This window comes from Plutella xylostella, chromosome 3 (genome assembly GCF_932276165.1).
Source record: "Plutella xylostella chromosome 3, ilPluXylo3.1, whole genome shotgun sequence".
In the NCBI taxonomy this organism is placed as follows: Eukaryota; Metazoa; Arthropoda; class Insecta; order Lepidoptera; family Plutellidae; genus Plutella; species Plutella xylostella.
In genome coordinates, this window is record NC_063983.1 from 8,242,700 (window position 1) to 8,268,332 (window position 25,633).

The 25,633-nt window shown below is 42.0% G+C and overlaps 1 protein-coding gene across 1 annotated transcript; it reads right to left on the reverse strand.

Moving 5' to 3' along the window:
• Positions 1-8,353: 8,353 nt before the first annotated feature.
• Positions 8,354-25,598, reverse strand: LOC105394545 (wiskott-Aldrich syndrome protein family member 2). Its single transcript, XM_048625232.1, has 10 exons — positions 25,417-25,598; positions 16,257-16,412; positions 15,696-15,847; positions 14,923-15,191; positions 14,265-14,448; positions 11,347-11,463; positions 10,818-10,953; positions 9,890-10,014; positions 9,373-9,576; positions 8,354-8,931 (listed from the first exon to the last, which is right to left on the reverse strand). Exons 2-10 carry the CDS (start codon positions 16,376-16,378, stop codon positions 8,741-8,743), a joined length of 1,500 nt encoding a protein of 499 aa, XP_048481189.1. The 5' UTR covers positions 16,379-16,412; positions 25,417-25,598; the 3' UTR covers positions 8,354-8,740.
• Between the last annotated feature and the right edge of the window lie 35 nt (positions 25,599-25,633).

A 25,633-nucleotide genomic window follows, 5' to 3' on the forward strand; every position in this document is an offset into this window, starting at 1 on the left:
TGGATACACACAGTGCCTCTTCGAAAGCAATACTTATAAGTAATTATTGATCAAAATCTTGTTATTGTCAAGGCAATATTTTTAACATACACTAGCCGAATGGATGGAACCAGTGAAATACTTTGCAACAATATTTAAAAGCTGTAAAGTGTAGAATATCGATCCAGGCCGCTGGGGCTCAGGTCAGCACATGCTGACTAGGGTATGTAATTCTGGACTGACCTCAGAAATGCAGCAGCCGACCCTGGAGCCTCGTGGACCTGCTCAGTCAGCCCCGTACGACGACACGGCCTGCAACACCTGGCGCGGCATCTAGTCCTTGGAACGAGGAGTGGTGCTTGAAGGGAAGATAATTTTACTAAATATCTCAGCCTCATCAGCTACTGGAAAAGATTAGATGAAGGCTGTGACACTGGCGGATAACTAAGTATTCAGTTTTTCAAAACATGATGCAGGTATCTATATTCATATTCTAGATTGACAAGTAACACACAGTCTAATTTTGTATTCTAACTAACTCGGCGGTTAACGAGTTCCTGTGCAGTCCTACTAGGAAGGAAAGTTATTTTATAAGCCTTTGCACCGATTTTGTGGGCTACTATCATTCTGTATCATCATGTGTGAATATTATGAGCTCTGGCAGCATTCCTTGGTAGATGACATCAATTAATAAAGATTGATTAACACAACAATAACAATTATATTAGGTAGTTGATAAATGAAACCCGACTAACATGTCTTAACTGGGTAAGTAAATGATCAGTCATGCCACCAGGATAAGTAAAATGTTCAGTACTTCATATGAAAAACATTAACAAGGTCACCTTTAGGTAGGTTCGTCAACACTAAGGGCACGTCTCGGCCAAAACCTTAAGGCTTCGCCTTGTTGCAACTTGAAAGGTACGTAGGTAGGTACCCACTTACATTGTTGTAGGTTCGATTTTGAAACCATTAAGTCGACCTAGATAAAACAAAATAAAATAGCTCGATTAAATAAAGATGGTACGTAAAGATGTTAGTTGTACCTGATCAGACCTGATGCAACGACAGCCAACATAGACTCTCTAAGCTGTGGAAGCAACAATCATGGTGGCGGGAACATGGACAGTTGGACGAGCCACCTCGAGCCTGACTTATCAATCAGAACTGATAGTTCGCCAACAGCAGATAGCTTGCGGCTATCTATAGGTAAACTTAGGTAGTTAGCTATACCCAAGAAAAAGTCCTTGGACATCGATATGACAGTGGAAAGGCGAATAACTGTGACACTCTTTAAAACAAAAAGGTTTGTTGTTGTTGTCCAGCTAAGGAAGGTTACCTACTTCAGCGACCGTATTGCATTCTGAAAGAACTGCGAAGAGTTAATATTATGACTAATAATTATTACTTATTTAGAAAGTTTTCCGCAAACTCTAATAAATCAAGCAGCTACCACGTCACCGCTGCCCGGTTATAACTCTGTACTAGCTTAGTAGATATATATACCAGTTCTAGCCTTCAGCTAGAGGTCAGAGAGCTCCTAAATGAGATGCGAGTACGAGCATGACACAAGTAATTTTTTACTTGGTAAGTAACTAGTTACGTAACTAACTGAAAGATCCATAAAACAGATTACTCAAAATGGATTTGTGAAAACGGCACGTCTGCATCTTAACCAGTCAGTCTAAGTAGTTTCAGCAGATACAGTGTTGAAAAATAGTTATGAAACGTTTGCGCCAGAATCGAATTAAAAATACATTTTCATTAGAGAAGCCGTTTAGGCATGAATAGGTACTTTCACCCTTTGAATTGTGCTCCAAATGATGACCTTCGAAATTCATAGAAATTTAATGACGACTGCAATTGTTTATTATCTAGCCCAGTAAATTGAGTTGGGCTACGGCTACACGTGATGTGATACACAGTACACAGTAGGTATATGCATGTTCCCAGAATAGTGGAAGTTATAATTTTACCAAAAGGTAGTCGTCTCGTGCAAGAGCACCGTTACTCGATTTATTCGATACACAACTAGTAGACAGCTGCTGCGTAGGAGGTTCACGCATTTTTCAACAAAGAGCTCGGACACACACTCACAATCCACTGGGACTTAAGGAAGACAGCTTATATGGTGTCACTCAGAAACCGCGATGACACTCTGATCATGATCACCCGACAGTAGGATCATAATAAATTCGGTAACTTGTGAAGCGGTATGGTATAGCAACAGCGACTTTCACGAAATCAGGAATTAGCTCAGTGCTTTCAGGTTGAACACTCGCCCGTGGGATTCACTTTGCTCACAGCCGAGAAAAGAAAAGACTCAAAGCTGGAATCTGCCGATGTGTCATGACACTTAAGATAGTGTCTGGGGAGTCACTTTATATGACGAAAAACGAACTTTCAGTGCACTGCGGCGCGAGCCGCTCTATCTGTTTGTATGTATTAAACGTGCCGATTGCACGACAGCTCTCGTTCGTTCGTTTCTCATCAGTATAGAGTAACGCTCCTGTACTTACCGTGCGTCACCATTCCGATGAGCAGTCCAATGATCTTTAGGCAGTTTAGAACAAAAGCTGCATTAGACAGTTTCTTCAGCAGAGACATCGAAATAAAAAATTGATTGCACAACTATCCCCAGGAGCAGTCTACAGGTCACTTTGGGCAGTTCAGAAGAAAGCTGCTTTAATAGAATACCCTACCTTAGCGGAGGCATCAAATTGAAGTGCTATAACACTTTTAGAAGCGGTGCACGTTACCCGATTTGTCGTCATCCATGCCGATGCGGCTACGGCGACTGCAGGTGGTTACTCAGGCTTCGTTGGTGTGCCCTTGTATGGCTAACATGACCAACCTTGGCAGTAAACGTTCGTCTGCATATGCCAAAATCACTGATGAATAGCGCACGTTACTCGATACCTTCTAAATAAGTCACTCATAATGATGGCTGATGATGATGATGACCGTGCTAGCAATAGTGCAGGCGGTTCCACTGAGCATAAAATCTCTTCCCAGACAGGGGGCGTTTCGATCTGGCAACCAGAACAGGAGTGCCAGGTGTGCGCAGCGATGCAGGTGGGACAACACAGCCGCCAGGGCAGGAGTACATGGCTGGGTCTATGCAGCGATGCAGGTAGCACAAACAGGTGGCACAAAACGGTGGCCAGGGCCAGGACCGGGTGTACAGCCGCCAGGGCAGGAGTGCATGGCTGGGTCTATTCAGCGATGCAGGTACCACAAACCGGTGGCCAGGGCCAGGACCGGGTGTACGCTGCGATGCAGGTGGCACGAGACGGCGGCCAGCGCAGGAGCACAGGGCCGGGTGTATGCTGCGATGCAGGTGGCACGAACCGGTGGCCAGCGCGGGAGCACAGGGCCGGGTGCAGGTTACACGAAACTTCAATTTCACCGAATCGGCCTGCCTACCCTCAGCGGGTAGGTACCGGCGGATCACATTACTCGCCGCACATGCCACAATGTCCCAACATACTGAAACTCGGAGCCACGTGCTTCCTGTAAAAAATCCTATGACGGTCCTGGAAAGCTCCTCTTTGTAAAGCCTTACATAAGCTATAATCAAGTGCATTATTGTAATAGCAAAGTTTTTATCAACTGTTTTCTAAAAATATTAGAAATTGAGGGTAGAAAAATATATTTTTATTATTTTTTCCTGTATAAAATTAACATATGCTTTACTTAAAGCGGTCATTAATGTAAGTATCTAGCTCAAGCGCCACTAGTAGGACCGGAATATGTGATCAATCATCACCACGACTATTGAATCGGACCCTACTGCGTGGGATAAAAACCCCAAGCGCCGGAGCATTATGACCAGTGGCTGAGCTTTTAAAAGCAGTAAATAATAGCATTTTACTCACGGCTTACTCGTATCAACTCAAACCTTCGTTGCGAAATCCTCAGCAATGGCTGCGTGCGCAGCAGCCGGCAGGCCCCGCGCCGCCTGGTCCGCATCACGCTACAGCTCCCGGTAGCGAGGACTCCGCAAATTCAATATTATATTTTTCCCCGTCGGAGCGAAGCCGACGAGAACCGTGGCTACATAGAGCCATTTTGCCGAAGTGTTCACTTCAAAAATCAAAAACCAACTGAGGCGCGCGGGCGACTCACTCTATTTATATAGGCACCCGCACCTTGCAAACTAAAGGTGGAGAGAAAAATTGACTTTATTTAACTGTCACTGTGACCCTTATGATGCCGAACACGGAGAAAGTCGAAACGCCATATCTCCAATGTTTAACTAGGTTTCAGATAGGCTCAGACTACATAATAATAACTATTAGTTACCTACCTATTAGAAATGTCGGTCAGATCCATTCAGATCCTATTAGAATTAATAAGTAGTTTAGACATTATAGACTATAATATACCTACATACCTACATTGTTAAGAGATTATTATTACCTACATTGCTGAATTTGTTATAATTATGGCCTTAGTAGTCTGTCAATCAATTTTGGTAAAAATAGTAGGCCGAAATACTGAGCAGAAAGGAAATGACTCAGGATGGCAATTTGATAAACGAATTTCAAAAATTTTCGAGTACAGTTCTTCAGTCTTACACAGGTATCTACAAAAAAACAAAACCATGAAGTAATTTTAACTTAAATTTTATTAGCAAATAAACAATTTATAAAATATTTTCTTGTATTACATAATGACAATTATGTTTAGCGATTACAACAACTAGCTTCAGCTTTTTAATATTAAAATAAAAATATAAACATTTAAGAAAAAATGCTAATAAATAATCAGCGTTTGCCAACTAGATGGCAACTCAGGGAGGCAATGAAGTAACCTATAATGAAGTAGATATAATATAAAACATGCTATATTAATTTCCTTACATCTATAATTTACACATCTTACTAATAATCGTGATCATACGTACAATAGAATCGATATTAATTTAATAAACTAGTCTACGTTGTTATGCATGATGTTAAATATTTATAATAGGCAGATAGGTACTTTTGCCATAACTCTTGATGTGGCGCAAAAATAACTAATTATATTCAAAACCGTATGTAAGGTTACATGGTGGAGTTGGTTGTATTTACAAAAATTATGACCCGAACTAAAAAAGTTGAGTTGTTATTATATTTCAAATATAATAAGAAAAGTTAATGAAAAAAAATCAAATTATTTAACTTGATAAAGAGCTCCGTAAAGATTCACATATATTCATCTTACGACGATCTGAGCTAATGCGATTTAAGTATTTTGATAGCATTGACTCATAGATCTTGTTTTACTCCAACACAATATCTTGCAATACATGCATCCATAATAATTTAAATGGGTACAACCAAACGAATTTTAGCATTCATTTTGCCAAACGAAAATGATGCATGCAAACTAAACAAACTAGGAAAGTAGCTCCTTACTTACAGAAATTCGACAAATGCGTTTAGACTAAAATCTATACAAATACACTTAAATACAATCTTTAGATAATTTGGTACGTATTCGTTGCTCTTTTAAATCTTTAAAATAAAACAAATCTCTTCATAGAGTATATCATGAGCAACTCAGATTACTGGAATGCATGTTATAATGTATTTTTAAAACACCTTAGACAAGAAAATCGATACCGAGTATACTTTTTCAGAAATCCCAAAATAATGGGTCAGCTTCAAAGTAGCTATACACTTTAGTACCTTCTCAAACTACCCAATCGTGTATGCTTCAATGAAGGCGGGTGTATCAATACATTATTTTTGCCTTCTTGTTTCGAAGCTTTGACGACGTGAGTTAGCGATTTCCTTGCCAATAAGCTATGGTGAAATCAACGACACTTCATTGAGAAAATGTGTCAACTGTGCTGTTATTTACGTGTACAACTATGGCTATTTATTTTAATTTATTTGTTACATATTTGGTGTTGTAGTCTACAGCATGTCTATTGTCTATACAAATAAAGGCACGAAAATGCATTTTTCTCGATTATTTTCACAGTATAGTAACTTTAACGGGAAGAGATTATTACTTATACATATCAATTTCATATAAAAGTATGAAGGGCTTTAATAGTTTATAAATATTCTAGACATTTGAAATGAGTCAGGTATTATACAGGTGATAATATTACATCGCTGACAAAAGGATACAATACGGTCGGTGGCTACTTGTCAATTAATACCTTGCTTAAATAAAGTTATTATTACTATAAATACACTTTCAGTGATCCTAATTCACTAATTACAGTTGGATACAAAAGGTTTCGATAATAACATGGAAGTAATATTGATTGATCAAAATATACAATAAAATTGATACTTGGCACTACTCGTACAGGTCACACAATATATGAAATTACAAAACATTACTCTTATTGGTTTTATGGCTAACATTTATAGGTAAGTATGTATATTTTTGATATTATATGTAACGGCACATTTACGCCTAATTTTTTAAATGTTACGCATGTTTCCATGGGTTGTAGTTTGCACTCAATAAAATTGTAAAATAATTTATTATCTACAGGGGTCTACTAATGAACTTACTGAATTTACCCGAATTTTGCGACCAAATCATTTTATTGAGTAAAACTATAATTTTAAATGAATTCACAACCTATACGGAAACATGCTTGTAAATTACGAAGCACCATTAGAATAGATTGTGCTTAGGACTTTAAGGTGCTGCTAGGTAGTGTATTCAAAACTTAGGTAAATAATTTTTAGTTTCCATACGCAATCAATCAAAATGTTTTAGGCAGAAAACTACCTGCATTTATATGTAGAGACTAAACATTATTTATCGAAAATAGCACTATTTGAGGAGTTTACGCATTAGGAATTGACTATTAATTAAACGAAAAAAACTACCTATCTAATAAGTGGGTTACTTCGAAGCAGTTGACAATAAATGCCATTTAATGGAAACATAGCTATCACTATCTACATCTAACCATGTCTTCTAATGTTATACATAATATATTTTTGGTTTAACTTTAAAGAAATATATCGACAATCCCAATTTCATTCCATATCGAGACTAGCCAACGCCTTTTTCTTTACAATACATAGTTTCGTTAATTAATGCACCACTCTTATCTAGTATAATTAAATAGGTACCATATACCCCGTCCATTTACGTGAACAGACGAGACTAGCGACCGTGGAGAGTAAACACCGACTATCACATATCATGCATGGAATAGGGAAATACGCGGTTAAACTTCCTAACTACACCTAACTACTCCTCATTTTATGACATTTGCCTTTCACTCGCATCAATTAATACAAACCACTAAATTCATTACTCCAACATCAAGACAAACTAGGACTGAATTCGGCGCGCTTTACACCAGGGTCTCATACTTATCGAGGACGTGCGTTTGCGAGTTGTCATCCCCGTGCGAGCGGGAGCGCGGGCGCGCGTCACACGGCTTCGAACGAGGCTTCTTGTCGTGGCCACAAGTACAAGCCACTGACGTCTGCCGCTTGAGGGTCTGAGAGCGTTGAGCGTGTTGAGGGTCTAGAGACTCGCTGCGAGCGTACATCTGCCGCCTGGGCCGGCCCAGCGTGTGCGACAGAGACGCCTGCCCGCCGTCCGACGACGCGCGCGCGCTCTCTCTCACACACACATTCCCTCCGGCTCTATGAAACGAATCCAGAACTCTCTGCTCTATCTCCTCAATATCCTTCTTCTTCACGAGCCAAATCTCTTCAGACCCGCGCGTGAAGTAGCTCGAACCTTTGCTGACTGAAGCGGAGTACTTGTCTTTATTTTTAAACTTGCACGGCTTAACGTTATTGTGAGTATTATCGTCGTTGTGTCGCGGCGTGTCGGCGACATTACGGAAGGCAGTGCCGCTGGACGGGAACTGGTCGCCGAGCTTGGAACCAAGACTGGGCGAGCGGATGGTGGCCTCCGCGTTGGACTGGAGCGGCTTGAACTCCGGCTTTATAATCTTTTGGGGCTCCGGTTTTTTGAGCTCAAAGTCTGCGGTCTTGTGGTTGGTTTCTGGAGGTGGTTTGTATTTGGGTGCGGGGGTGAGGTCGAGGGGTGGTGGGGGCAGGTCGGGGTCGGAGGGCAGGCGGCGCCGCACGGACCCGGCTCGCGACTGCCGGCCCAGCGTCGCCGAGCTGCCGGCGTCCTCCGCCGCCTTCTCAAACTTCTTTATCTTATCACCGACGCCATTGGACTCTTCGTTTTTAGCTTTCTCGCTAGTAATACTGTTTTGAATCGGTGGCGGCGGCGTTTCTGCCTCTGGTTTGTCGCTAGTTTTGCCGTTAACACTTTCCTTCTCCGGTTGCTTGACTTCGGCCGGCAGGGACAGCTTTTCCGGCTTAACTTTAACCTCTTTCAGTACCGGTGACAGCACTTTCAGTTCTTTAGCGACCACTTCCTTTGAGACCTCCTTCTTCTGCACTTCTTTGACCACAGACTGCTCTTTAACCTCTTTAACCGGTATTTCCTTTTTAACGGGCACCTCTTTAGCCTTTTCGCTCTCGACCACACTTTCGTCCTTCGACCCCGCCCTACTCACCTTGAAACTTGACACGGGCGGCGATTCCTTCTTCGGCGGACTCTTAACCTTCTGTTCCGCGTCACGAGTTAGGAACGAGGAGTTTTTGACGCAGTTGGCAGTCTCTGTTACGTCTTCTGTTTCGTTGCGTTGCGTGTAGATGGCGATGGAGACGGGCGGGGCGGCGGCGCGCGGCGGGGGCGCGGCGGCGCGCGGCGGGGGCGCGGGGGCGGGGGCGGGGGCGGCGCGGGCGCGCGGGGGCGGTGGTCACGCGCGGCTCTCCGTCCACTGGTCGCTGTCGTCGGTGTCGCTGTCGCCGGAGCTGCTGTCGCTGAGCTCCACGGCGACACGGCGCGCCAGGATCGACGCCACGTCGAGGAAGGCCGGCACGCCGCGGAGCGTGTCGTAGCGGCCGACCGTGTCGTCGCCCTTCTTTTCTGCTTTGCGTAGTTTTACACCTGAGAAATGATGTTAGGGTTAATTGGTGTCAGAAGGTCAGATAATAATGGTCATATTTGTCGAATAACCGCTGAGCGTATGATACCTTGAACAGAAAAACGTATCGTTAGACGCCCTCCAGCCTTTTAAATTATTTAATTTAAAAGGCTGGAGGGCGGTCAGCATTGACTGGATGAAGAGTGTCGACATTTTGTGTTATTGTTATCCTTGATAATTATGAAAAATATTGCGTTATATTCACCTCCTCAGCGCATCGGTGACAAACACACGAGACACTAGGCCTCGTTTAAGGTTTATCACTGTGGGGAAAGGATTAGCCAGTCAGATAGATTAGTGGCCAGTAGGAAACACCCATGCTGCAGCATCCGACGTTTATACGACACTTGATACGACCCTCGATCTTTTTGTGCACCTATTCATAAATCTTTAACCACACTCACCATCCCGTATAGCCTTCAACAGGTCCGACCGTGGATCCACCTGCGGCTCGGGAGCTCGTGGAGGCTTCAACTGGCTGGCTCCTCGCAGTAGCGCGCCGGGCGAGGGCGGGCGGGGCCGGTCGTCGGCGGGCGGGGCCGGCGGGGCGGGCGGCGGCGGAGGCGGCGGCGGCGCGGCCGGCTCCGTCGCTTCTGACGACATCATGCCTGGTGGGACAAGAGTGGAGATGAGTAACAGATGATTAGTGAATAATGCAAATTCGATTAGTTACAGCGGTAAGATTGCGAGTCACCTCTGACTATGCCCAACGGTGATTACAATCGTGAGCATCTATATGTTACACTGCGTACAGCGCCATCTATAGGAGTGTATGCGAGTCACCTCTGACTATGCCCAACGGTGATTACAATCGTGAGCATCTATATGTTACACTGCGTACAGCGCCATCTATAGGAGTGTATGTAACACAATGGCGTCACAACGCCATCTATCGGTGTGTAAATAAGATACTATTCTCACCAATGACAGCGTGCATGTGGTCTAAGTGTGCATCGAGAGCGGTGCGTAGCGGCGGGGACGCGCCGTTGACGAGCGGCGGCGGCGACGCGGCTTCGGGCGGAGGCGGCGGCGGCGGCAGCGCTGATCTGTGGGGGAGGGGGGGTTAGTGAATGTGAATGTTTACTTATCTAACGTGAACTTAAAAAGCCAAGATCGGCTTCGGTCGGCTGGCGTGGTCTTGGAAGGCTGAACGGATGATTGCCCCATCCAGAAGTTAACTGCAAAAAATGGGCTACGCACGACTATAATACATATTTCCCGCAATGATAGGTAGACAAAAACAAGGTTAAAACGGGAGGCCGGGCAACTTACCTAAGGCAGAATAGTCATCCGATATTATTAATTTTCTTTCATGATATCAAATGTTTATTATTAGGTCTATCTATGTGATCAAAACATTCTGCATGCTAAGTGCGAAATTTTCACACCGCAACGTTTTAATATAAACTTTTATAGACCGTTTCACCGAATAAGACATCTGTCCAAACCCTTTACAATAAGGGTAGTTTTTGTTTGTGACAGATGTATTATTTGATGAAACTCTGTATAACAATAACAAACTTTAGTATAGGTGTTAACCTGGTGGGGGTGTCGTGTTCGGGCGGCGGCGCGGGCGGCGCGGCGTGCCCGCCAGGCGGGTTAGTCCCGCTATGGTATGGTCCCGGTATGGCACCCTCTTAAAATACCTATCAAAAAGTCCCGCTATGGTACCCATCTTTTAGATCTACTTTACAACAGTACCAAAAACTGAAGGGTACCATAGCGGGACTTTTTGATAGGTATTTTAAGAGGGTGCCATACCGGGACCATACCATAGCGGGACTAACCCCGCCAGGCTGCCCCCGTAGATGTCACTGTCACTGTCACCTGCACTAGATCAGTGACTCACCTGGTGGGGGTGTCGTGTTCGGGCGGCGGCGCGGGCGGCGGCACGGAGGGGCGCGGGCGGCGCGGCGTGCCCGCCAGGCTGCCCCCGTAGATGCCCTCTTGCACCGTGCCATAGTCGCTGTCTTCGGGGACTACCACTGGAATGTGTGATGGGTTGTTTTAGATATGTAGTATCATGTTAGTTACAGAAAGCCTTGGTGAAGGTTTGGTGTTGTTTCCTAGGGCTTGTGTTGTGTTTTGCGTATGCTATTGTATTGTACATACACTGCATCGTCCAAAGGCAATATCTATGGAGGATTCAATCATGTAGGTACGGTTTTACAAAAATGGGCACACGTAAAACCAATGTATAGTGCTGTCAAATACTTTATACCTTACATGATTATGTATCCTGTTAAATATTGTGTAAAAGTCTCGTTAAATTAAAATAAAGAAACGGTTAAATATAACTAGTTTAGGAACCAGGGCTACAATAATTTGTACTTTTTGTGTTACAATAAAGAAATGCTTATGTTTATGTTAAATCATACCGTGTCCGTTGCCAGTGAGCCTTCTGCTCTGGTTGTCGATCTCTATGGAGTTGGGCCGCGCCGCCTGCGTCTGCGGAGGCCGGCCCGTGGCTCGGTACCCACCGTCTGTCACCGTTGCTGTAATATTAAAGTTTATTTAGTAAGATAGAGGGGGGTGTGAATTATACAGTGTTGGGTGATCGTGCTGAATGTTAATTCTACTGTAACCCTCAAATTCATAGACCGTATTGTAAAACAATAACCCCCTTATTCATAGAAAAGTTACAAGACGTTTTAACTAGTAAACTGATTTGTCCCTCTCCGACAAAGAACAATTTGTTCTTTGACAGAGAGGGACAAAACAGATTATTTGTTAAAACGTTCTGTAACATTTCTATGAATAAGGGGGTTAGTTTATAAATTGACTTTGAAACACGCAAGTGTCGATGTTTACGTCAGTCAGGAAATTTTAAACCTATTTTAAAGAGCCAAAAAGCTCTATGAAATCCAGGGTAAAACTAAGGGTGTTTAGAACAAAATATTATTATACCATGGAACATAATAATATGGCTAAGTAATATTATAGCGACGAAAACCACTATACAAATGAACGTTACTTACAAATAAACAATACTGATTTTCAGAGGAAAATGGAGAAATGCATGATAATGCAGGATTATGAAAACCAAAGAATATACAAATGAATATGCAAATTTTGCCCTCCTTCTTCCTATGTGCCAATTATATTCTAGCCAATTTTTTATATACAATCGATAGACTGCGATAGAAGACCAATTTCTTTCAGTAATAATGAGTTCTTCGAAAGTGACAGGATGACATAAACAATCAGGGATGTAAAACCAGTGATGCGTGCTTCAATGACGACTCACTTTGGTAGACGGCTGCGGGCGGCAGATTGAAAGAAACAAATGTAAATTAACATGACACAAAATTCAAAGCTTTTCTTTGCGAGCTACCACTTTTAAACTTTCAACAACTACACTACATATCTGCTCACTTGTTTATGCTCTAACAAATCCCTATACCATAACGCTCTTAATTTCACTCTTTCTTTCAGATACCCCAGTACTATACTAACTGGCCTCACTGCCTCCTTCATCTTCATCTGTCGCATTCCTTATATGAAGCTAATGCTCCGCTATATAGATTAGTATTTCGTTTTTATTATCGGTCGGTCTCTTATAGACTTCTAATATCCTAGTACATTGATTCCTCTACTCACTTTGATAAACAGGCTCCTGCGGCGCTTGCTGCCTAATATTATAGTGCTGCAGCTGGCTCGGCGCCATGATGTGTTCTCCCCGGGTGACCGCCTCCTTCATCTGCCGGTCCCGTGTGGAGTGGGGCACCCTCACGTGGAGGCCCGCTCTATCTCTTATATACTCCTAAGACCCTAGTACTTTACCTACTAGATGCTTTTATCTTATGACAGGTAACCATAGTAGTTTATTCATTTTGGTAGGCTCCTACGTTCGTCACTTGTTTACTAATGCGTTCGTCATTACCTACTTCATTTGTCGCATCTCCTATAGACTCCTATGTTCCTAGTACAAGTAAGGGGCAGATAAACCTGACCCCCTCAGAAGCATTGTTAGTATGTGAGGGGGGTCAGGTTTCTCTGCACCTGACCGTACTTTACTCACTTTGATAAACAGGCTCCTGCGGCGCTTGCTGCCTGATGTTATAGTGCTGCAGCTGGCTCGGCGCCATGATGTGTTCCCCCCGGGTGACCGCCTCCTTCATCTGCCGCATCTCTTATACACTCCTACGACCCTGGTACTTTACTCGTCCCTATATGAAGCTAATGCGCCGCTATATAGGTTAGCATTTCATTCTTATTGTGTCGGTCGGTCTCTTATAGACTCCTAATGCCCTAGTACATTCATTCCTCTACTCACTTTGATAAACAGGTTCCTGCGGCGCTTGCTGCCTGATGTTATAGTGCTGCAGCTGGCTCGGCGCCATGATGTGTTCTCCCCGGGTGACCGCCTCCTTCATCTGCCGCATCTCTTATACACTCCTACGACCCTGGTACTTTACTCGTCCCTATATGAAGCTAATGCGCCGCTATATAGGTTAGCATTTCATTCTTATTGTGTCGGTCGGTCTCTTATAGACTCCTAATGCCCTAGTACATTCATTCCTCTACTCACTTTGATAAACAGGTTCCTGCGGCGCTTGCTGCCTGATGTTATAGTGCTGCAGCTGGCTCGGCGCCATGATGTGTTCTCCCCGGGTGACCGCCTCCTTCATCTGCCGCATCTCTTATACACTCCTACGACCCTGGTACTTTACTCGTCCCTATATGAAGCTAATGCGCCGCTATATAGGTTAGCATTTCATTCTTATTGTGTCGGTCGGTCTCTTATAGACTCCTAATGCCCTAGTACATTCATTCCTCTACTCACTTTGATAAACAGGTTCCTGCGGCGCTTGCTGCCTGATGTTATAGTGCTGCAGCTGGCTCGGCGCCATGATGTGTTCTCCCCGGGTGACCGCCTCCTTCATCTGCCGCATCTCTTATACACTCCTACGACCCTGGTACTTTACTCGTCCCTATATGAAGCTAATGCGCCGCTATATAGGTTAGCATTTCATTCTTATTGTGTCGGTCGGTCTCTTATAGACTCCTAATGCCCTAGTACATTCATTCCTCTACTCACTTTGATAAACAGGTTCCTGCGGCGCTTGCTGCCTGATGTTATAGTGCTGCAGCTGGCTCGGCGCCATGATGTGTTCTCCCCGGGTGACCGCCTCCTTCATCTGCCGCATCTCTTATACACTCCTACGACCCTGGTACTTTACTCGTCCCTATATGAAGCTAATGCGCCGCTATATAGGTTAGCATTTCATTCTTATTGTGTCGGTCGGTCTCTTATAGACTCCTAATGCCCTAGTACATTCATTCCTCTACTCACTTTGATAAACAGGTTCCTGCGGCGCTTGCTGCCTGATGTTATAGTGCTGCAGCTGGCTCGGCGCCATGATGTGTTCTCCCCGGGTGACCGCCTCCTTCATCTGCCGGTCTCGCGTGGAGTGGGGCACCCTCACGCGGCGCCCCGCGCGCCCGTCGCCCGTTGAGTTGGTGCGCGGTTGACGGACCTGCGGGTTGAATGGTTATGGTAGACGTAGATGTTTTTATGTGTAGATGGTCTTTATCAATGCACCTAAATACCCTGTACTACTTTACTCTCCATCCATCCCAAGGTTGGTCTGGAAGAGAGAGGTTACAGCAATAAGACAGCAATTTTTACATACATATGTTATTGAAGAAGATTTTTATAATTTACTTTGAGTATTTTAGATAATCAGGTCTTGCGGTACGATGATGGATTGATGATGATATTGCAACGTTTAGTTATAGAAGAAGCTATACGGCTCTAAAGGGCGTCCACTCAACGCGACAAAAGCGCAAACATGAATGCGGCGCTCTCATTATCAGCCTATAGCAGTCCACTGCTGGACGTATGCCTTTCCCAAATCACGCCACTGGATGTGATCTATAGCTTTCTGATTAACGTTCTGCAGTGGAAGATATGCAACAAAAATTACGTGATTATAACAAAAGTAACCAACCTTCTTCCCGCGATCATGCTGGATCCTCTCCGTATCCTGCAGCATCTCCCTACGCCACAGCTCGAAGAAGTAATCGGGGTCCGTGTAGAACTTCCTCGCATCTCTCCCGTCATCCCTAAACTCGTTGAGTCGCTCGAGCGGCGGCGGCGGGTCGCATTTGGCGTATGTAGCCAACATGGCCGACGGTATCGTGTTGCGAGAGAATAACTGTTGCTGGAACGTTCTGGATGAACGGAACGCCTTCCGCATTTGGATGTCTTGAAGGGACACTGGAAGGGAAAAATGATTGGTTAGATATTGTGTGAAGATGAAGATAGAATTTTTACGGTGCATACGTTTGCGTCTAAATTCGGATCAAACGCGCTTTTAGCGCAATACAGATAATGATGAAAAGTCTTAGTCAGCAAACTTCTTTCAGAGATTACTATGGCAACTCATTAACCCCGTGTGATGATTCGCAGACTTAAAGCGTCAAGACCGATACCCATATGAGATGTCATAATCATGACATCACGACCTATCACGCCCCGACTGCTGGGGCACGGGTCTCCTTCCAATGAAGGAAGGGATTTAGACCTAGTGTGACATGTCCCCACATATTACCTTCTTCCACGGCGGAGTCGAGCTGCGTGACCTTGATGGCGAGGCGGTCGATGCAGCACATCGGTTGATATATAGACGACAGTGTAGATATATCAGCTGTCAGATACCCATATCACAGGCTCTGCCTAGTTTGGGGTCGGATGGCCGTGTATGAGATGTCCCCACATTACCTTCTTCCACGGCGGAGTCGAGCTGCGTGACCTTGATGGCGAGGCGGTCGATGCGGGCTTGCAGCACGTTGGTGCGCTCCGCCAGCCCCGACGCCGAGCGGCTCAGCTCGCCGAACATGTCCTCCGCATGCTTGGATAGGGATGACAGTTGTCTGCGGACGAGAGAAAGGTAGGTTAATGAAATCCATTATTTCGCAGCATTGAATTATTTTTACAAAAGAACATAATAAAATAAGTAGTCATGACATCATCACGATCCGTTCCCACTGCTGGGGCACGGGTCTCCTTCCAAGGCTTTTAGGCCTAGTGCGGGTTACGTGTGGTCTGGGTGACCACCAACACAAACAAACTTGTGCTGAGAGGCGAAAAACAAGTAGGCGGTAGTGGAACTCCGATCTTCTTGCAGAACTTCCCAGTGTACTACTAGCTACTATTAGCGGTAACGAATAAACAGTGTAAAAGTTTAAATACAACTCTTTCCAGCTACGAATATTGATTTGATTCTCCTTCCGGCGTTGGTATATCTGGCTACAGTGTTGCCAACCTGGCGGCGCTACCAACCTGACGGTGTTGGCGAGGGTGCCGTTGGTGGCGGCCTCCAGCTCCGAGGGCAGCTGCAGCCGCTCGGGCACCGTGCCGCGCGACACGTGCACCGGCTCCACGCAGCGCTTCGGCAGCGGCATCGCGGCGTGGTGAGTTAGCTTGGTGACCACATGTCTGGGGAGGAAGAGAATGAAGTTGATTGTAGATAAATAACTATTAGGTTTTATTTTGAGGATGATCTAGTCTGACATCTCTCGAGCTAGCTTGGAAGACAATGAAGTTGGTTGTAGACAAAGGTTGTATGTTGAAGATGGTCTGGTTTGACATCGCTGGGACAAACTATGGAAGATAAAGGTGATTTTGATGATCCAGTTATGAAAGCACTTTTAAATTGGCTAAGGTCCTTGTGGTGTCGACCCAACATTCCTCGGAGGATAGGAAGAACAATGTTAATAAAATGTGAAACGATAGCCTGTAACCGACCGAACTGACTTCCGATAGACAAGAGCGAAGTTATGAAGACATTAGAATCAGATAGTATTGTGGTAGCTCCAGTAGACTGTTTCATATTTGTTTCGCGTAATGACGCGGCTACTATCAGTTTGAGTTGAGCTGAATACCATTGGACATGCATATCAATAGCACGACGTAACCCAATTGGCAATATGCACAAGCACTTAAAAAACCATGCATTAAATTGCCATCACTGGTCCGCTCACTGAATTTCCCCGAGGACTTATAAAGCCGCACGTTTGTAAAGTTTAGAATGTCCCGGTTTATTATGCCAGCTTTTACCCACGTCATCACGTATTCATATGGTCATCAGTGTGAACATGCCTCCGTACATTCTAGTGCAAATAAAGCTGTCTGACCATCCTTCATGTGCACCTCAATATGTCAAACAATAAGCATGTCGCATAGTAAACTAGTGATAGACAAAAAGTGGACAGCACTTTGATCGAATTCTTCAACGCCACGGCCTCATACGTGACCGCTTGGCTATTCCAGTTTATGTCTAGATGGACTGAAAATAAAGGTGATTTGAAACATGGGCAAATTGAAGGAGTGCATTAAATCTACATGGCAAAACAAGCTTTATTTTAGCACATTTAAAGGTTAATTTAGAGTGAATAGTGTGGTCTAGTATGGCATTCTGCGCTTCACTGGAACTAATCTAACTCGCCGTTGTTTCCGCGTCTGTTACAATTCTCGCGTTCCGTTAATAAGTAATTAGTCACTTTTCGACATGTTTCAGGAAGTCATGCTGGAAACGGCACTTGTAGTAGGTAGCTTGTCGTGTTACTATTATGGGAAACGATACCAACCGACTACTTTAATAGCTTAATAATGCGTGTCTAGTCTAATATAGTTAATTGAACAAAAAGTAATATTGAAATTAAAACCGCGATACCGAGTACATACTACATAGAGAGAAACAAATTGGCACGATATAATTTCATAAAACATCTATGTAATAACCTATAGGTTTCCAGGCACGAGTCTAAGCCATAAATTAGGCCCGTTCACCACAGCTGCCTACTGTTGTAACCTACAATCGTAAGTTCATGGAAATAGACAGGCAGTGTACTGTAAACACATCGCAATATGCACGACTTGCAGTTCGAAATCAACTCTTGGGAAGCACGAGTTAAAAACCAAGTGTTACGATCAGCTAGTCCTCAACTTTACAGTCGAATGGTATACAAATCAAATGTCATTGGAGTTAGAAGGCGCGCCAAGCCAAAACAATACACGACCAAAAAGATGATTTGGGCCAAACCTTAAATGCTATTACTGGTCACTGAACTTGCGAATAAAATTGTTATGGAGCTTGTTAGTAAATTGATGGAGGTTTTATATCTTCAAAGAGATCTACAGTCTTGTTTTTTTATTGAGGTACAAATTGACCTATCCTTAATAGCAATGAAGAGACAGCAATGAAATTATGATAGCAGTTACTTATTAACTATCTCACATTTAACAAACATGCTACATATGATTCCTGACCTGAGTGACAGACACGTACACACGTTTAGCTGCCTAAAAATACCACCATCATAATGATTAATGACATAATATCCCTTATGCACATGAAACTATCTGCATAAAAAACACAATTGTTGAATTCCCCAATCTTAAATAATTTTATTTGTATCTAATATGTGTCAGACATACAAAATTTTATCATGCATACGTCACCGAAATAAATAAGGAAACCATATCATGAATGGTCGCTACCAATTCCAAAACAGCGACGAAAAACTGCGAGTTCACTGACACAATAATTCGTACTCTCACGATTATTTCTTTAACTTATTACATTGGACCTTGTTGGGTAACGATAATATCTACATAGATCTATATCCAGTATTGTTTTTTCTATATAGGTTGTGCCTTTTTCCTGGGAACACTTGGCAAGATTTTTTAGTTCTTGCTACTTGTATATACAGTTGGTTATTCTTAAACCAACCTTCGTACTCCTATTGAGAAGTTTGCACAGTCAGGATAAGTAAAGTAACAGATGCGAATCCAAATTTTGCGACATACAAGATGTTCCGATGAGATATGTTTCATTGTTGAATTATGCAAAGGTTTGATCTACTTCTCATGAGAATTATACCCATTGCGATGTATTTTTTATATTGTTTTACTATTCTATGTACATATAAATAATAAATGAAGTAAACTAATCATGCTTTTATTATTATTTTGACACTAATGCACCTCTATTCATATAATCAGCATGCAAGAGAGCTTCTAGACAAAGACTTCTACAAAGCTGACATCATCACCGTAAACCATTATTACATCACGCATTTAAAGGATTAAATTATGCACAATCATTTAAGTACAATAAACTTCATTCATTATATATCTATACTATACATACCAGCGTTACCTATACTCTGGGTGGTTAAATACTATTCAGAAAAAGCTTAAACTTTGCTTCGACTCAGGCTAGCCATTCACCTAATCCGCAGATCTCAATGACAGATGCCCATAAAAGCGCAAATTGCTTGCATCATAGTCATTTTCGCAACGCGGAATGTGTGCAAAAGCCAGTTTTGATGCACGGGAAAATTGCACAAACAGCTGTTTTATTTCTGTCCGCACTCAGGATAGGCCGCGTCCTGTCATTGATAAGATTATCCTGAATGTTGCACGGCTAGCGGTAAATTGGTCGTGGTTTTACTGCACAGTAAATAAGTTGGTACCTATAGGATAAATCTATTTGTTATGGTATTATTCAGATATCTGAGCTAGTTTAAATGGAAAATATACATAGATCCTGTAATACGCCCTTTAATATTATGTGTACTGTACTGTAGGAGAGTGATCTTGTTTTGTATATTTTAAATACTCCTACTTCCAAAGTTCCGTAGTTCAACTAATTGAATTGTGACTTATTTCATCAATTAACATCAAGAAAAGAGAGAAACGTCTCTTTGTACACCTACCCATAACATTGACAACATCACAAAATCACAACATGATTAATTTTTTTACACCCATTTTAACTAACCGAATCTCCTCTTGCCGAATTCTGGTCAAACTTTGCACAGTTGCAGAAGTATTAAGTCGTAGGTATATTATGAAACGTTTCTTTCACACCCACTACGTTCGTCTATTGAACATCTAACTTCACCACCACCTCCACCGATCGCCTACAAACCTAGTAACCGCCGACACACCAAACGTGAATAAACCGATAATTATGCTAAACAAATTCAATGAAAGTGGAAAGCTGGTCCACAGCTCCTCCCAGTTAATGTTATGTGATGCTTCAACAGCACCACGCGAGCCGTCTGCGTACTATGAGTGGGTGCTGTTGAGATCAACGGAACGGTATCGCCATTGTTATCCATTATCGCACAAGTCAATGACTAGGGAAAGTCGATTGAGACATAATCGTGCCGAAGTTTGGAGGAGTTTATAGCAGTTTTAGTCTAGTACTCAGTTGATGAGGATATTATTATGTTCTACATGACGGGATAACTTAATCTTTGTGCTTGAGAATACGTAGATAATAAATGTAAAATCTGTTTGTAGGAGACAGGAGCGCAACAGCTGTAGGAGCTGTCAATTGGCACATCCGTCGCGGACTGCGACCTCTTGGCAGGTCGTGAGACCCCAGTACCGGGTGCAATGATCAGGTGTCCGACCAAGACTAATGCGATTGCAGACTGATAAATCTGATAATAATGTTAATTTTGAACAGTGGAAATGATATTTTTAATTTTATTCATACCGTACGTCAGTCATTAATACACCGCCAAAAGATGGTTAGCTCGTTTGTTAGTGTTCTATCTCTGATAACTCTCCTTGTAATAAAAGTTGCCTGTAAGAATTCTACTTTTACTAGTGTAAAGGTACTAACTAGTGCAGAAGTATAAATTGGAACATCCGCGGCGGATATACGACCTCCTGGCAGGTCGTGAGGCCCTGGTACTGGGGCAATGATCAGGTGACCGCCGACAACGCTGCTGGGGTTATGTTTCACGAGTAGAGGCAGTTAGACTGGCTAACCGGATGACTAAGAAAAAAATAGAGATGGAGGGTAAATTTTGTGCACAGAACTAAAAAATTTGCTGCAGACTCTTCGTACTGACATTTTCAGGTATGTATTTAAATTATAATTTCACTTAGATCAGCTTGGTCATACTCTCAAACCTATTTTCGTTTAAAATAAAGTTACTAAGTAGTTAAAACCTACACTAAAACATTTTACCAATTTCTCGTTTGAAATAAAAACAAAACCTCTAATTCCTCTACAATTGCAGTGCTCATATCCAGGTCGTTGCATCTGATATACATAAATATTTGATAAGGAGAGAACGGCGAACAAGCCGCAAATAGGTTATTGGAACAACACCGGGCGCAGATAGTTATAGAGGTTACGGACAATAAGTTGATATCTAGCAGAAGTTGAGTTACTGTCGCAACTAGAACGGTTAAAGGTTCTAACGTAGGCATAGGAATAGAAAGGAATACTTTAGCATTGAAAATTGGTAGATAGGTAGCAAATAATAATAATAATAGGTTTTATGATGAAACATAGCATTTAGATATTGTACCTATGTAGATATAGAGTCCATATTTTTTATTTGAATGTTATTGAGAATCTGGTCGTACCGATGTTTAAGTGAACTTTTTAAGATAGTAAGAAATATTTATTGCTGAGTTTTTCAATGAATCCCGACCGTTTCATGAATTGTGAAACCGGAGAAACGCTACTAAAGGAAAAATAAAAACATGCTGTTTATTATAATAACCCCGGGGGCATTGCCTTGCGCCAAGATTACATAAGTGTGCAAAAAAACTGCATAGACTAGCCCAGAAATAATTGCAGCAAGTCAAACAGGTAATGTATGTCGTATAATTTAGTAGACCCACCTATGTATGTATCCTGCCGATGGATATAGTGTAGACATAAGTGTTAATATAGTTAATACTATTTATGAAATTAATTTACCAACTCCTGGTAAACCAAGATGGTTTATGGCCGTGGTAATCTTTTTAACATCAAGTAAAAACGATAACATTTCTATTGCTTATGAATCTACAGTTGGTTTATGTTACCGTGAAGGATTGATTAAATCTTGTTCCATATTTACACCGAGTTTACCGTAAATTGAAAGAAGTTGTTATTTTATTAACAATAAGCCACAAGCTAAAAGTAAAGGACAATTACAAGTAAACTTGCAACAATTAACTGTTTAGTCGCACGCGCACAGATATGCGTGACGAAAATGGCGTCTTCAACTAACAAACTAATTTACTAGAGCATTTTCTCTGCGTGCTGGACAGTGGACGGGCAAGTGGAGCGAATAGTCTCGTTTCATTGGTCAGCGGCGGCGAGAGAGTTGGCACAAGACAAAAGCAATCGATCAATGTAAAATAAAACCTCCGCGGAGGACGCGCATCCTGCCAGTAACAGCTGATTTCCGGAAAAGAAGAAATGCGATTAGGTTTTGTTTCTTTTGATTTAATACACAGAGGGTAGACGGGTTCTCGAGTGGAAAACACGAACAGGGACGCCCTCCTGCCCGCTGGACTGACGACCTTAGGCGGGTAGCCTAGTTGAGGAAGGCCGAGGACCGAGTGTTGTGGCGCTCCTTAGGAGACGCTTATGTCCAGCAGTGGATGATTATTGGGTGATGATGATGATGACTGAATAAAATATAGTAAGGATTAACTCCAGATTTATATGGCAAAATTCACATTTAAAGTTAAACATATTCAATACAGGTCAAGAAGTAGCCCAGCTGGCAAGAAGAGTCTCTACACTTGAGCTATAACTAACTTAGTTACCGCTAATTCAGTAAGTAAACTTCTCTCTGTTAACTTTATGTTCAGATTGACGATCTATCTATGCGAAATGAAATGAACCGGTTCCATTAGCAGTAAACTTTCCAGTTTTTGAACCAGTTTAAAAACATACCATAAAAAGAGATTATAAAAAAACTAGGTACCTATTTCAAACGGCAAAAATACTAGCAATAACATGTCATTGCACTCTCACACAGTTCTGCAATCATATTTTGCATTTTATTCTATTTTACGGGCATATTCGTGAGTGACTAAAAGGTCGCATGGGTCTGTATGCAAATCTATTTCCTTATTGGAATTTAATACTGAGGAAAAATTATTTACGTAATTTATCTACTTTCTATAAATTATAATGGCAGGGCAGCTTAGCTACTGAATAATCATAGCTTACGCTATGCTTCCTAATAATTATTTAATCAACATGTTAGCCCCTTAATCCGTAATTAATTACTGATTTATTAGATGTTACCTATAGGAAGTTGTCGAATATTTTATTTTCTAGGTTCCCATTGCATTGGTTGGTTCACAATTTATTTATGTAGATGATGCAAGTGTCTAATAAAGGCTAGTTGTAAACTCCACTAAATAAATACCATAAAACACGAAGATCAAATAAATAATAGTGAAGTTGTACGCTGCGCGCGCGCACGTCGCGGGCCGCCAATGGCGAGCTTCCGTTTACACGGCGCAGGGGAATGCGCGCGCATAATGACAACTAGCCAGTCTACTCATCGCAACTTGTCTTTTAATCCTAATCCTAACTAATATTATAAATGCGAAACTAACTGTGTCTGTCTGTTACTCTTTCACGCCAAAACTACTGAACGGATTTGAATGAAATTTGGTATACAGGTGGTCTAGACTCTGAGAACGAACATAGGCTACTTTTTAAGGCGAAGCGAAGCTCGCGGGAACAGCTAGTGTTATTATAATGGATTAAATAACACTAGCTTAGTATAACTAGGTAAGTACATCTTCTTATTGTTTGGAGGACAAACACAGGAGCTAGACTAGGGCTTGACAACATGGTAAAAGAATTGACCACATTACCCGTTTTCTAAACTACTTGATATCATTATAGTGACCTGTAATTCCCGACGACTTGGTCATAAACTACAGGCACTATACCTTCAGTTAGACGGCAGTCTGACATCAGGGATCCATGGAGCAGTGGATCTAGCCACTGCATACACTACACAGTCACAGTACTCAAAAGAATTGACCAGTCAGCATCAGTCACTGACTGCCTAGGGTCTGCACCAAATGTGAAGCAGATACATCACTAGAAAAGGGTCATCTTTAGTGCACCGCCGTGGAAGAAATAATACAGCACTCATGCCTGTAACAGTTGTGCCATCAGGATCATGGGTAAGATTCAGAGATGCATTCATCATCACAACCCCTCCATCCCCACTGCTAGGGCATGGGTCTTCTTCCAATGTAGGAAGGGTAGCATGCTTGTGCTGGGAGAGTTGTCAGGTAAGATTCAGCAGTGCATTGCTATTGTTTAACTTTTAATGAAAACAAGTTTCTCGCGATTTCTACTGATAATAAAACAAACTTTACTGAAATGGTAACTAGTTAATATTATTAGTTACCATTTTCGAAAAAAAGGGTGCTTATTAGTTTGAGTCTTTCTAAAAAAATAATAGATTAATTACTGTGATGAATCATTACATTAGCAAACAGTATTACTACAGTGTTTAATGAGTTAACAGCCATGAATCAGTGAGTGGACTGTAGGTTAGGAGTGACATTCCTATATTACCAGAATTTGAATTGAATAATAATGCATGAAATATGTAGGTTTACGCATTATGAAGTTAATTACTAGTAAACAATAAACTTCAATAACAATTGCAATAGTATAAAATATTCTTATCTGTATGAAAAAAAAACATTTAATCAATGTGGTAGTCATACATAAGTTAAGTTCCAGAAGGAAGAAAGCTGAGGTCAGAGTTACATAATTTCTTTAAGTAGCTCCACTTATAATTACAAATATGAGATAAATCTGTTTTGGTAGACCCGGTAAAGATGTCACTAGATGAGGGAAGCTGAAAGAGTTTCTACAGTAGGAATTGTCACCCTATTGTATGATAAGGTAGAGAGGGCCGTGTAAAATCTAAAATAAAAACATATTTTTTGGGACCTTTAAAGTAAAATAATTAAATCAAAATTATGGTTTTCGAATTATTAAAAAAATATACCTAATTTTTTATGTAGTTTATCCATTCCATGCAGAAGTCTCACTCATGACTCATGTCACATGAGATGCTAGTTTTTCATGAGGAACAGTAGAGTTTCAACACTGACAGTCATTAAGTAATAATCCTTCTTCGGCAACTACATAAACAACGCAACAACATATATTTTTTGAAGCTATCATTGTGGACAGTGTTGCTCTCAGTATATTAAATTGTACTGTGAATCATATTCTCATGATTATGCTTCCCTAATCTCTCAATATCAACTTTGAAGAGTCTACTTGAAACACTTTGAAACAGTGTAGCAGGCAGTTACCCCCACAGAGACTACTAAGTTGTGGACTTACAAACACAAAGGATGGCAAATTATTGAGAGTAAGATAACACTAGAACTTTATGACCGGCAAAAGTTAATACCAGCGTTGCTAAGGCGTGGTGGTGACATGATATTAGCAATGATAAACCAACACACGCATAACGTCCATATTGGCCAGTTCATCAGATAATTACACCAACTAAGATAGCTATACAAACATACTTAATGCAAGGAGATAACCACCGTATCAAATGCTTCTAAATACGAGAAGAAATCGTGCATTCAGACACCGTAAACCTCGGTAATATTGATAAATTTGACTCACCCTTTCGACTACAGGAAATCGAAGGAACTGCGTAACAGTAACACTAGAAACACCAGTTTTGGTGAGGCTCACAACAAAACAATCACAACGGGTAGTATTTGTATCACTAGACAAATATATCTTGGATATTTTAGCAATTTCACACACAGACCGCCGCCTAACCGTGCCACAAAACGAAAATGGCAGCGTGAAAACTTCAAAAAATTACCGCTAGGGT

What these genes read in the sequence shown, in the direction of transcription:
- LOC105394545 (XM_048625232.1), bottom strand. Translation starts at nt 16,378, where the DNA reads ATGCCGCTGCCGAAGCGCTGCGTGGAGCCGGTGCACGTGTCGCGCGGC. An exon ending in AGCATGATCGCGGGAAGAAG is followed by an intron (nt 14,449 to 14,922) that starts GTTGGTTACTTT and finishes TTCAACCCGCAG; the next exon opens with GTCCGTCAACCGCGCACCAA. An exon ending in GTTGAAGGCTATACGGGATG is followed by an intron (nt 8,932 to 9,372) that starts GTGAGTGTGGTT and finishes ATCATTTCTCAG; the next exon opens with GTGTAAAACTACGCAAAGCA.